This window comes from Amblyomma americanum, unplaced genomic scaffold (assembly GCF_052857255.1).
Source record: "Amblyomma americanum isolate KBUSLIRL-KWMA unplaced genomic scaffold, ASM5285725v1 scaffold_29, whole genome shotgun sequence".
Lineage (NCBI taxonomy): Eukaryota > Metazoa > Arthropoda > Arachnida > Ixodida > Ixodidae > Amblyomma > Amblyomma americanum.
Genome location: NW_027526501.1, coordinates 758,617 through 772,712, shown reverse-complemented (window position 1 = coordinate 772,712; position 14,096 = coordinate 758,617). Strand labels below are relative to the sequence as shown.

At 43.1% G+C, this 14,096-nt stretch overlaps 1 protein-coding gene across 2 annotated transcripts; it reads right to left on the bottom strand.

Annotated features, from left to right (window-relative positions):
- Positions 1 to 3,292: 3,292 nt before the first annotated feature.
- On the bottom strand, positions 3,293 to 13,795 carry LOC144112021 (uncharacterized). 2 transcript variants are annotated; one of them, XM_077645098.1, is made up of 5 exons: positions 13,719 to 13,795; positions 10,479 to 10,546; positions 7,553 to 7,723; positions 4,732 to 4,888; positions 3,293 to 3,449 (listed from the first exon to the last, which is right to left on the bottom strand). In XM_077645098.1, exons 1-5 carry the CDS (start codon positions 13,784 to 13,786, stop codon positions 3,437 to 3,439), a joined length of 477 nt encoding a protein of 158 aa, XP_077501224.1. In that variant the 5' UTR covers positions 13,787 to 13,795; the 3' UTR covers positions 3,293 to 3,436. The 2 variants fall into 2 exon arrangements, with proteins under 2 accessions (XP_077501224.1, XP_077501225.1); XM_077645099.1 differs by having other exon boundaries at positions 3,296 to 3,449; positions 7,564 to 7,723.
- Positions 13,796 to 14,096: the final 301 nt, after the last annotated feature.

The window sequence follows — 14,096 nt, the reverse complement described above, 5'->3', positions numbered from 1 at the left end:
ACAGACATGGATTGGTTCGAAAGAAAATTTTAATTAAGGAACTGCAGGACTCTTTCTTGAAGGACTTCATGTGTGAACCTCAGCTCCAACCAATTACATGCAAAACTATGAACATTTGACACAAATTCGGGATTCACGGACCTAGCCAGCACCAGGTAATCATCCACATAACAGAAAATGCATATGCAATAACCGGCTAGATCAGTCTCAACTTTCATATCAACCCTGCTTAGATAAATGTTACTGAGAATGGGAGCTACCTTGGCACCTATGCACACACCCGATTTTTGCATATAAAGACGACCATCCCACTCAACAAACGTGTTACTCAGGTAGTAAGATAAGAGTTAAAGAAAGAATCCCATTGTGATTCCACACTCATTTTGGAACACGCATTCATCGCTCTCATCCGTAATACAATGCTGAACATACTGGATTAGTTCAAAGTGTGGAAGAGAATAAAACAAATCAACCACATCTACACTAAAACCATCACATAGTGCCCGCCTCTGATTTCTGAGGAAATCCGCTACTGCCTCAGAATTACAGTGGACGCCCAATAAACGAAACTTGGTTAAATGAAACTTACGGATAAACAAAATTAAGCAGGGTTACTTGGTTGGTTTCGTATATCTGCAGCAGTAAAATTCTTCGGATAATTGGAACACCACTAACGTGTTACCCTCGGCTAAACGGCACAAAAGATAAAAATTTGGAATCCTCCCGAGCGTATTTGTGCTCGCATATGTCAACCATGAACAAATTCTTCGCAGCCAACGCTATAGCCGGGACAAGCCAATCCAGTAAGTCGCTTGATAATCTTGTTTTTGTTGTCGTTCTGCGTTAGGCCTACGTGCGACCGGTGTTGTCGGTGCGTCGATGTGATGGAAAGCGTTAAGAAGCGGCCGCACAAAGCGCTCTTGCTTGAAAAGAAGTTACAAATTCTGCAGGAGCTTGAGCGAAGTTCCCTTTCAAGAACAGAAGTTGCGAAGAAGTTCGACATCCCGAAGTCGACGCTTTCGCAGATCATGAAAAACAAAGACGTCATTCAAGGAGCTGTCAAGTCTGGGACCTTCGCTTCCAACCAGATGCGTATGAGGACGACACCGTATGAAGAACTTGAAAAGGTTCTTTTTCTGTGGTTTAAGCGTGCGCGGAGTGCCAGTTTTCCCATAAGTGGACCAATTTTGGAGCAAAAGGCGCGAGAGATAGCCCTGCAAATGGGGTTGAGAATTCCTGCGTCAGCGACGGATGGCTTAGCAGATTTAAAAAGCGCCATGGTCTAGTCTTCAAAACCATCTCAGGAGAAAGTAATGCAGTGAATAGAGAAGTCTGCGCTGACTGGCAACGCGGACGGCTGCAGGAGATTTTAAACAGCTATGAGCCACGAGACGTATTCAACGTCGACGAGATGGGCCTCTTCTACAAGGAGCTTCCATCGAAGACTCTCGCCTACAGAGGCGAAGCCTGTACAGGTGGGAAGCGCAGCAAAGAGCGCATTACCGTGCTGGTGGGCGCTAATATGGCAGGCGATGAAAAGTTAAAGCTGCTGGTGGTAGGAAAATCGAGACACCCACATTGCTTCAAGGGCATTTGAAATCTACCTATGGCCTACACTGCAAATGGGAGAGCGTGGATGACAACAGCAATTTTCGAAAATTGGCTGCGGGAGGAGGACGCAAGGTTTACGAGACAGGGCAGGAAAGTTGTCTTCATCGTAGATAATTGCCCTGCCCATGGTCAGGTGGGAGGGCTGAAGTCCATCAGCCTTGAATTCCTCCCTGCCAATGCAACTGCTGTCATCCAACCAATGGACCAAGGAGTCATCCAGAACGTCAAGGTTCACTACCGCCGCCAACTGCTTCACCGCATGCTGCTTTGTGCTGACAGTGGAAAGGATTATGTCATTGACTTGCTGTCTGCTATCCACATATTGGCCCGTGCCTGGGAACAAGTTCAGGCAACAACAGTGCAGAAGTGCTTCCACCATGCAGGCTTCGAAGCACACGATCCAATAGCCCATGAAGAGGCAGGTACTGCTGATGAAGAAGCAGACACTATACTTAATCAAATAGTGCCCTCTGCCCCTTTCTCACGACAATACTATGAGGACATAGATGCAAATGTATGCACCTGTCGCGAGGAAAGCATTGAAGAAATTATTGCAGAAGTGCAAGCCGAGGACCACTCTTCCTCCAGTGATGAGTGCGAGGACCCTGTGCCCAGTGCGGTGCCAGACAGCGCAGCTAGGCATGCAGTTGCACTTTTGCTACAGTACTTTGAACGTGAAGGGAGCGCAGAATTTTCGCAAAGCCTTTCAAATATGCGCAGTTACTTTGTTAAAAAGCAACTGAAGAATGTAAACAGACCACAACTGATTCCTTTTTTTCTTCACGCCCAGGTCAGTAAGGGCTGGTGCAGTGTAAATAAATATTTCTACATGAAATATGTGTGCTTTGCTTAAATGAAACTTCTGATAAATGGAACACTTTGAATCCCCTTCAAGTTCCGTTTAAGAGGAGTCCACTGTAGATACGAGAAACGGATCCTTTACGCGAAGTGACGACAAATGTTTGCGAAGATAGATAGACACAAACAACTGCCAAGAATTGTGCTCAAATACGCTTGCCCGGAAACGAACTTTAAGCTTGTGCATCTTAGCACTAAAGAAAATTTTTTAGCACCGATACTGATGTCTTGTTCGCTCATTCTGACCAGCCCACTAGAGATGTAGCTGAGGCGTTTCATATTATCAGAAAAAGTAATGGGTGCGTGAGTACATCATCTGTTATATTATCGCTTCGAGAAGTCAATATGCTACATAGTGGGTAGCGGTTCTGCAGATACACACATGCTTTTAAAGCGGTTTTTGCCTTTTACTAGCACTAGGAGTCTTGTTGACATCGCACATGTGCGCTGTTTTTCCGTGTGTATATATATATATGACGTGCTTCTTCCTAATAAAAAAAATCAGTTGTAAGATCAGTGCTGATTTGTGTGTCTCGTCTCTTGGTCCGTGTGTGTTGGCACTTTTGAACCACCACTATGCAAATAAATAATAAATTATTTAGTGGTCGTACATGTATAGAATGTCTAACGCATGGTTTGAAAGAAAAAAACGCACAAGCAAAAATTTGGTACCTATAGTCCTTTATATTTGGACGGCTACTCAGTAATTGATAACGGATGCGCTGAAAACCACACCAGGCAGATTGAAAGTAGCTTTTTCCTGCAATTAGATGGTGTGTTCACAAAGTGTCTATAACCTTCAGAAGATTCACATGTACTCACCAAAAATTGCGCTGTACAGCCGAAGGTTCTTAAATGCTTCTTTTTCGCCCCGCCTCTTCAATGTGTACATAAGGGCCACAGGAGTCTTCACTAGTCTTCATAATAAGTTTTGTAGCCTCATCAGCTGGCTCACTCCCAATGAGTGCTAGCTTTTTGATCTGAAATAGATTATACAGATTATACAAAGCGAACTATGCCATGAAAACCATACATTGAACCATTCATAAGACTCCCTCTTCGAGGAACCATGTGCAAGTCAACAAAAAATCAGAAGGATGTAGAACAGGATAATACAGAGGACTCAGAGACCTATGATCACAGTGGTGTGACTCAGCTTAATGATAAAAGAATTCTCTGTTGTCTTCTAAATGCCCATCTTTGCATCATCATATTAACTTCCTTTTATGCACGACTCAATGGCATACACTTCCCAAACAATAAGACAAGGGGGAAAAAGTGAAGCCATTACTTTAAGGCCACCTTGAACCATGGCGAAATTGTAGTCTGGAGCTAAATGAGTGATGTAAGAACATAACCGTCAGCTGCCACTATGAACAGCAAGGCTAACGCTTGTGCTAATTTCTTGTAGTAGGCTAGATATTATATACAGCAAATTCTCTTTCAAATACACTGGTACAAAATGAAGCTTTCAGGTCTACAAATCCAAATGCAACATGAGGCAATTTCGAGGTCCCAACTTAATCTGAAGTGGACTCACCATATGTAGAGGGCTCAAATTAACCTACAGCTGAACAAAACACTATGCATCAAAATTATATTGAAAGGAATCAATACGTTGCCAGTAGTTCATAGGCACAATTGAAAGAAATGCCATATACCCAGTCGAAAAAAAACACCCGCCCGTTTCTGGTGTTTACACCAAACTGGCTTTTTTAGACACGGGTTCTGGTGTGACCGTGTCTGGTGTTCCGACCAGACCAGGATTTTCAGACACGGCTCCTGATGTGGCGTAGTGTGGTGTGCTTTAGTGTGTTCTGGTCTGGTTTTCTGTGCTGTGACCCGGTTGTCTAATACCGGCTCTGGTGTGGTTTCGTTTGGTGTTTCCTGGTGTGGTCGATGTACCATCCGATTTGGTGTGGTTGGTATACCGTAGAATGTCTTGATTGAGATGCTGTGAGTTTGGACATACTATCGTGAGAAAAATTAAGAGATCCCAGCGAATGCATGCCAAATGGTGTAAAACAGCAAGCACTCCTGATGTCGAGTCAGGTGCACTAACATCCATCAATCTCGCTGCGCCGGCCTTGATGGCACGAGCATTTCATCAGATGGCACCTGCACGCAGTTAGGCATAGTATGGCACACACTCGCAGCGTCATAATTTTCCACATGATTGTACACTGGAGCATGCACATAACCACATCATTTCTGTTCTTGCCGAAGAGCAAGCACGTATCGTAAAGAAAAAAAAATGCTCACATTTGCACAAAAGCGTCCTTAGCTTCATTGGTAGACAAAATTGGCAGTATAGTCAAGATGGAGGCCCCAAGCATCATAGCGTGCGTCTTTTCTGGCAAAGTCGAATAGGTTGAATTTCCCTGATAGCAGCTTGACTCCAGCTGTGTAGCCACAATGCCTGAAGAACAACAGAACAAAATCACGAATTTGTGTGAAATACACAATAATAATCACGGTGCAAAGACAACCAGCAAATACTGCTATTAAATTTAGCTCAGTGGTGCAATTATACAGTACACATTCAATACGACTCGCAATGCCTCTACAGTAAATCAACTGACTTCTGCTTTATAGTAAATCAATGCTACTCACATAAAGCAGCCCACTTGCATTAATTTGCTTGAAATCAGTATCTGGATGAGCAAGTATTTCACACTTTCATTCACACAGTACAACGATGAACATGGACAAGAGGGAAGACACCGAAAAACACTTTGAGGTCCCTCCTCCCTTGCCCCTGTTCATCATCATACTGTGTGAATGAAAGTGTGAATTATTGCGTTGTGTTTTTCTTTTGTATTCATAGCTAACTGCATATATTTACAATACAGTTGGGTACGCCTGCATCATAATCTGAATTCGTCACATTTTGGCATTGCAGCTGATATTGAGCATGACAGTCCTTCCAACACAGTCAGGCTTTCTGAGACAATCAACAGCACTCTAGCATCTTCGGTAATTTGATTCATTACCAGGCTCAGAGATACTAATACTTGGTAGCCTAGAGAAATAAATTGATATGGAAATTCTACTGCTGCAGAAAACAAAAATAAAAGAAATTAAGGAATTACAGCAATGATTACAAGATGCCCATAAAGATGGGCACAAAAAGGAGACAAGATGTAGTTCGACTAAAAAAAATATCTGATGCGAGTATATTTCAGGGTGACAAAATCCATGTATTGAGACTTTATGCGCACAGGGTGCAGAACTGTAAAGCACTGCATGGCTGGCTGCATCTATTTAGAAGACCATTCCTCTTAATTTCTTCCAAAAAAGTGGCAGCAAATCATAAAAAGCCGACTGCGCAAATTTATTTTCAGCTGAATGCCACATACAAAATGACAAGGGTGGAATGTTAATGATTCGAAAGGAAATCTTAAACAAGATGCGATGAACTCTGGCACTGGTAAAACCCCAACAGAAGCGCAAAAAAAAGCTGCCAGATTATTTTTCCTGCTGAATGTATTAAAACCAAAGCTGCCTGAGCGCACGAGTTTTGTTTAGGTATAGCTTGCTATGCACATCCTGAGCCTCTGGTGCAGTTGACTGCAGAGTACCTGCAGACACTTGCACACATACAAAACCCACACTAGATTCTGCGTACTGTGCATTGCCCACTATAGTGCCTAGCACGCCCTGTCTTCCAGTGAGATGCACTTCTTTTGGTGCATCCAAGCATTAAGGCTCCATTTATAAAAAATGTCTGAGTTGATTATGAGTTAAGTGAATAAGCTTAACAAGTTGACTGGTTCTAAGCAGGCAGATCACTTGCAAGATCCGCTTCTCACAGCAAGGCAGAAAACAATAATGGCTTCAGGACACTGTAGTGCAGGGCTCCAAATTAGTTTAGACCAAGTGGGGTTCGTTAGGCTTCGCTGACATTGTATGGCAGACCGGCACCTTTTCCAAAGTAGCAATGTTTACTGCCACACATATACGTAACTCACTAGTCGCATGATTCCTCCGAACATGTATGCAACAAAATATTGCAACCGCTTCGAGCAATCTCTACAGGCCCCGCTGGGCCGTCCCTGCTAAGTGTGAAAAAAAGTGGCTAAGATATGCTTTGTCATATTCAATGCTACAAACTATTTTTACAAAGCATGCAGCAAAGCTAGCAAAAGAGTGCTCAAGCACACCTATGCTCGAGTAAAAAGTAGCCAAAATCTTTTTACATGTAAAATGAAGTAGCTGAAGTTAGAACATGACTTGTAAAACTGTATGCATAACAGCTAGACAAGAGAGCAGAGAAGGCAAGGGCAAACAGGGGTTCATTATGGGCTATATGATGGACTCTAACAATCACTTCCATCATGGCATCTGATAGTTAAACAATAGGCCAGCTAGCATTCAATTCAAGCTTATTTTCATGCAAAATGCTTTCAGTGATGGCTACAAGTTATAACATACAAACTTTCGTTGTTAAGTAGAGGCAACAAGAGGATTCATGATGGCAAATGTGGCGGCACCCACGTATGCCTATACTGAATCAGCATCACTTAGGCCTCAGTAGCTAAAATCCAAGCTTCAGGGCAAATGACTGCTAAGTACCGTTCATCTTCTGTTTCCATGGCATGAGAAGTACATATTCACTAAAAGTTGTTCATTATGAGTAATTTCACTGATTATGCACTGCCGCACTGAACATAGAGCCTAGGCTTTTAAGCTGCTTTTATCCTCACACGAGCTAACTGAACCCATCAATTAACCTCCTGTAAATAAACTTTCACATGAAGACATCTACAATTATTTGATCACGTCTTGCATGTCTGGCATTATCCTTTGTTTGGCGCTTTCATATTATAAACCACTAACAAACCTGAGTCGTAATTCTCACATACACTGATGGAGTGAGTATATGCCCCTGAGATAAATCCAGCTACAGCTAGCAATTACCTCTCAGTGCATCCATTTTTCACACTACAGCGCACAAAAATACACGAACGAAGAGGATAGACACCACGGACACCGGACATAATTTTTGTGCGCTGGAATGAAGTCTCATAATTCTTCCCAGAACCGACTACCCCAGCCCTCTATTCTGAGCCTTGTGGAGAACCTTTTCCTTGCCTTCCGCTGTCACCTCCTGAGCACTTGCCACTGGAACTGGATAGTACAACTGCTTCTGTTGACCAGATGGGAATGGCAGTTCTCTTGTGAAATACTGCATCCATTGGGATTCCCTTCACGGTGTCATACATTGCCTTCTCTACCTTGAATTCAGATGCACCTAAAGGAAAAAGAACACGCATATAAAAATTCTTAGCCATACTTGCAGCCAGGAATATGATAATAATTGTATTTGTATGCTTCACAGCAACAACAGCAGTATGCTTTAACGCCTGTTGAAACAAGAAAGTAGAAACCATTTCGTTTATTACCAACACAAGACTTGCACCTTGATGTTGATGGTGTCATGCAATAGTGGTGAGTTCTGATAGGAGTGTGAAGTACAAAAGGCAACTGCTTGCTTCGAATTTTAGAACATGCAACTTTAACTGCACAATTATTGAAAAGGAATTGACTTCATCCTTGAAAATCGCAGATTAGTATGTGTGGTAGCAAATACTGAAAATAAAAATAGTAGGAGCACTGCCAGTGTTTAAATCAACACGCAGTGACTGGTTTGGTTTATATGGGTTTAACGTCCCAAAGCGACTATGGCTATGAGAGACACCGTAATGAAGGGCTCCAGAAGTATCGACCACCTGGGGTTCTTTAGAGTGCTCTGACACCGCACAGTACACGGGCCTCAAGAATTTCGCCTTCATCGAAATTTGACCGCTGCGGCCGGGATTGAATTCGCGTCTTTCGGGCCAGCAGCCGAGTGCCATAACCACTCAGCCACCGCGGCGGCTTCGCAGTGACTGCTAAGAGCAATTTTCTAATTGCAGCTCTTGCCCATGCCCTTGTCAAGCAAGGCACTAATGCCGGTTGACCTGCAGTAAATCTAATGTATCCTCAACATGCTGCCTAGTTAGCAAAGTTCTTGTTGTCAAAATTGAACGAAACATTACTTATTTTTTCAGCTAGAAGCGCATGAACTATTGAGTCCAAGGCAAACAACTTAGTGCCTTAGAATAGTGTTCAACGAGGGGCCCACACGCAGACACTTGACTTGCCACTGTTTCCTTATACAAAGTAATACAGAAGTGCATGGCCTGTGCTGTTCATGGTAAGAAATACAAAATATAAATAGAAACAAAACTGAAGTGCAAAGAAAAATTAGAGACAAGTTCTGTCATTACACCTTATGTGACACTAGAGAGTACATATTCATAAAGAAGTAGTAAAATGGTCATTTTGAAATTTTGCACAATCATGAAATTGTCATGAGCACAGTCATTATGCCTTTTCTTCACACAAAAGGTTTCCAGCGGCTCCAGTGCACTTCAGTTTCTTTTTAGTACAGTGCCTTTAAAAGACAGAAATTGGTCAAGGGCCACAAAATGGTAATAACTGTGTATCACCATTTTCATATCTATGCTTCATTACTTTTTAACACAACCTCCAATATGACCCACATGATTTGCTGCAGGAGCAGGATTCCAGTGTGCACCACTCACATTCAATGAAGGACCTGGCTGCCTTTTCCAAGTGTTATACTAATTTTCACAATGAAGGTGCCGTTGAGCGAGTTTGACAGCAAGCAAAAACATGATTTGAACCTAATAGCATAAGGAAATTTTAAAGTGGTCCGTAACATTATGCTTGTAACAAGACAACTTCAGGAGTAAATACTCATCAAAGTTGCCATCAGATCTCAGCTTAGGTGTGCTCATAAAGGGAAGGTGGGGTGCTTAGTTATAATGACCAATTGTCACGGCTGGTACATTGTGCTACCTACTTCAATGATGAAGGATGTGACAAACTATCCTCCAAAATCTGACATCTGGCATAAAGGCTGAAAAGCAAAAGAAAATGAAGGACCACTAAGACCTGAAATTATTTCCTACTTGAACAGTTATGCACATCATAAAGAAAGCTGACAAACGGCACGAAGTTATACTGGTATTTTGGTCTCAGATGCTCGCTCATTTGAGCCTCAGTATCCTAACTAAAGCAATAAAAAAGACATTACTGTTGAAGGCATCATAAGCTCCTGTAAAGCTCATCAGCAGTGAGAAAAACAAATTCTAACCTTCATAATAATATAAAAGCCAACCAATGAGGCCACTCTGTCAGTCACCAACTAAGAGACAATGTACAAGCTATACACTGTAAATGCACAAACTCTACATGAGAGCAAAGCATGCCCTGCACTTGTGAAACAAATTTGTGTCAATGTAAGATTCTTGGCAACAGTAGGCATCACCATTAATGGCATGTGCTAAAAAGGAAGAGGGCACCTTATGATGTTGTACAATTTAGAATTCAGCCTTTCAGTAAACTATATTTTGTCTAGTACCATGCGCACCGTCAGAGGAGAAGGCAAAAATGAAAGGAAAGCGGCCAGCTGTCATGAGGCCTGCCACAAAAAAACACTGAACTGAAGCGGTGCACAAACAAAAAAGAAGGAATGCACTATGCGATTACAGAACACAAAATAACACAGGAAAACAGGGCCCAACCAATGAATGAAAAGAGAACAACAAAAAGAAGGTAAGCAGTACTGAACACTGCTGCCTCTGCAAATTGAGAGCAGTGAAATAGAAAACACCTAAAAAATAAGTTTCAAGGACTATAAAAATGCAACTTTGGTTACATATTTTTTTAAACGCTGCATTATACATTACAATACACGAATCCCCAAATGGTATTTGCCTATCATTAAATAATTTATAATTCCATTTCCTTCTCTGATGTTGTTTAGGCTCTATCAGCCAAATGATGGCTGTGATACCTAGTTGGCCTTTAGGTCTGCTGAGGCATGGAAAAGGCTACAATATAAATGTTGATATGAAGTTCTAATTCACTACAACACCTAAAACAGCCTGTTTCAATAGCTGGAATGACAACAAATGCCATAGCAGCAGTTATATTACCAGTTTTCTTGCTTTTGCCATGACCTGAAAACCAACTACACGTCGCAGCCATCGTTCGGTTGATAATACTGAAACAACAAAGAGAAAGACAATTATAAATTATTTACCAGTCATAGAGCAAATATCACGGGGTGGTCCATGTACAGGTGCGGACAGAAGTAAACAGAGCGTGCCACACAAGAACTGCGTGTCAGCGCCGCCTAGCCAAACCAGACGAGAGCTGGAAATCGCCAAGCGCATGTGCAGGCCCGCTTCCGGCGCGACCCTCTCAATGCTCCGCTTGCCTCGCATTCGTCCGGCGTCTGTGTCGTGCTGATGATGATCATGATTGGATGGTCGTGCTTTGTGTAGCTAGCGAACATTTCGGAAAACAAAGACCGCTGTCTTGATAAGGCCAATTGCGCGGCGACAGCTCTACCATTAAGCCGCTTTGTTTGAGACAGCTGGAGGCATGTTTGCGCCGCAAACAACCCGCATGTTTCGAACTTTTGCTGCCACTGGGACTCTGCTGCGTCTCACTCGCAAGCAAACGCGCTCGAAACACTCGGCATACTGCCGCAGTTTTGTGTTAATTTTCTACAGTTATCACTGATGATTCGCCTTGTTCCTACCAGGCGCTGACGCAGCGCTAGTGTATGCACCCTGCCTGTCTCCGCCGAAACAAACTGCCCCTATAATGGATCCTGCTCTTATCACCACTGAGGCAGTGCGCTGCGTATCGCGCTGTCATGTGCGAAGCAGAGCTCATGGTAATCACTTTGCATGCACCTTTGGATCTTAGGATGACTACAAGCACCCGCTGTCTCACCCACATGAATGCCGCGGCAGCAGTGCGTCACTGTTGCGTGCCCCGCGTGCGAAATTCGGCATGTAAGTATCCGTGATCGCCCACTAATCAGAGTATGAGCCACGACAGAACCCAGCAAGTGATCCAAACTCTTCTGTACGAGCTGTATTACTTCACAGCTACCGTTCACATATAGACATTGGTCTGTTTGAGAATATAGGTGTGAAAACCCAACAGCTGCATCCAGCACATTTGGAAGCAGTCACTATCCTTGAGACACTGGATCGCGCTGCAAAAAGCGCCAAGAGCGGCGGTTTCATTTCCTTTTAAGCTGACCTCCTAGGCGAGGTTCCAATGCAGGAGCACTGTGGTGCAGTACAGACACACAGGGCGCATGCTTTGCCGCTCCGTCGGTTCCTCGTAGGAGCAAGCCGAAAATGAACGGTAACTGTATAAAAGATCCCGAAACTGCGGTGGTGGATCGAGTGCTTTTGAGTTTATTTGGTCTATAGCGAGATGGAAATGAATCCCAGAAGCAACTAAAGTTCGAAAGACGCGCGCTATTTGCAATGGAAACGCGCCACAGCTGTCACAGATGAAACGAAATAATGATAGCGTCGCCCCCGCGGGATTTTTGGCTTCAAGGCAGCGGTCTGTGCGCTCCGAAATGCCCGCTCGCTACTAAGGGCGCAACCATCTGATCATAACCATCATCAGCGTGACCCTGACTATGGCCGAATGAGAGGCGAGCGGAGCAATGAGAGTTGCGCTGGTAGGGGGCATGCATATGCGTGTCGCGATTTTGAGCTTACGTGTGGTTTTGCTAGGCGGCGCTGAAAAGCAGTTCTTTCTTGTGCGGCGCGCTTCGTTTACTTCTGTCCGCGCCTACACATTAATGTCTAAGGCACTTGAAAAAAGACGCAAGCAAACATCTGGTGTCCATAGTATATGCAGTTTCTTTCAAGCTTTGTTGAACTATGATATCAGGTAGCATGCCGAAAGGCTGAATCAAACAGGTCACTACAAGCTCCTAATTTCCTGTAAGTGTAACAGAGCAAGTATATTCACTGAACTTGCACAGTGTCATCACCAAGCAAGTGAAATGGCAAAAAAAAATCAGAACTGACCAAGATAATCACAGAGGTAACAATTTATGGTGAACATTCACCTTTTTTCATTTAGCACTTTTAGCTTTTTTGTGCACAGGCTATAATTCAACAGACCTTGAATTAGTTTGCAGTAGACGGTGCTTATTTTCCACTCAGATCTAGAGGCAGTAAAAATCTTGCAACTGCAGTGAAAAGTTCATTTAACAGTACCTCTTGCTGGACTAGTTGGTGTAACATTGTGTAACAAAAGTAAAAACAGCGCTAATGTTTACATAAACAACACAGAAAGAACAGAGAGGACGGGCGCTCTCCTGTCTGTTCTTTCTGTGTGGTTTGTGTAAAAATTAGCGCTGTTTTTACTTTCGTTATACAGTGAGAGGCCACAGAAGAGAAGCTGCCAAGCTTCAAGTCCAAATAATGTTTCTCATCTTTGAGGTGCATTCATAGCTGCACTATATAACACCATTCATATTCTTTTCATCAAGTGAAATAAAACGTATTTGCTGGACCAGTCTCTGAGGAGTGCCATGTGACACCGGCATTACTGCAGAAGCTTGACATCGTTATCCTTCTACTATGAGTGTCTATGAGGAGTGCCATGGGAGATGGATACTAGAGGAAAAAAGAATAAAAGCATTGTTCTCATGCTGTAATATCACCTTAGAATGCTGCCCTGTAGACCATTACTTCATATTGGCATTACTTAAAGCCTGGCTGCATTGAAGGGGGTCTCTAGTGACTCGAGAAAGAGTGGGGAGGGAACTAGAGGGAGAGAGAGAAAGCAGCTGAGCTGAGGCTATGCCACTGTGCTCGCTGTTGCTTTGTAGCCTTGAAGTTGAGCAGCCAGCTCTGCACTCAATCGTGGTATGAGGGTGCGGGTTTCCCTTTTTCTTCCACCCTGTGTGTTGTGCTGTCAACGTTGCATTTTTTGCGTCTTGGCTATAAGAAAACGTGTTAATGATTCTTGCTAAAAATCACCACGAAATTTTAGAAATGACAGGAGAAATGTTCCAACCACCACTAACAAGAAAAAGAAAATTGGTTGATTGCTTCGGATTCATACGCTCCTTATAAGCATTCTAGTACAGGAAGTCTCAGATTCCTCGCTAGTTCAGTAAGGGTTCCGAGGCCAGCCGAGACACCCCTGTATATAAGCACTGCTTCTTTCTGAGCATGAAACTGGCACTATCTGATGATGACCTATTGAGAAGAGACACACACGTTATTTTGAATAGGGGAATGCCAATACATGCCATCAACGTTCTGGTCCAAAGCAGACATTGCAACACACTGATCTCAATGCAGAGGTGAAAAAAAACAGATCTGAGAAAACTCGACACATACTTGTGCTCTGCAATGTATGCTGAACAGGCACAGACAAGAACAGCCCCAAATCTCGACAGTGGAGACATCTTCTTCGATGAAGCTCTTTTCAGACCTCTTCATTACTGAAGAGAAGGCACTTCACCTGCATAACATAATTTCCAGCTGTGTATTTTGCACCCACAATGCCTGGAACTTCCTGATAATTATTTGTATTGCTGGCATTTCACACAACCACAAGAAAATGTTTAAACAGCCAAACTTCAAATACATAATGCCACTTGCCCACACTAGTTTTTATGATCAGCTCTGTACTACTTAGGTTATTCAAAAAAACTTAATTTGAAAGGGTTACAAAGCGCTCTTTTTCTATGGCTACTTCTTCGTCATCATTTAGCA

What these genes read in the sequence shown, in the direction of transcription:
- LOC144112021 (XM_077645098.1), bottom strand. Translation starts at nt 13,786, where the DNA reads ATGTCTCCACTGTCGAGATTTGGGGCTGTTCTTGTCTGTGCCTGTTCA. An exon ending in GCATACATTGCAGAGCACAA is followed by an intron (nt 10,547 to 13,718) that starts GTATGTGTCGAG and finishes TTGTTGTTTCAG; the next exon opens with TATTATCAACCGAACGATGG. An exon ending in CAGCGGAAGGCAAGGAAAAG is followed by an intron (nt 4,889 to 7,552) that starts GTTCTCCACAAG and finishes GTTGTTCTTCAG; the next exon opens with GCATTGTGGCTACACAGCTG.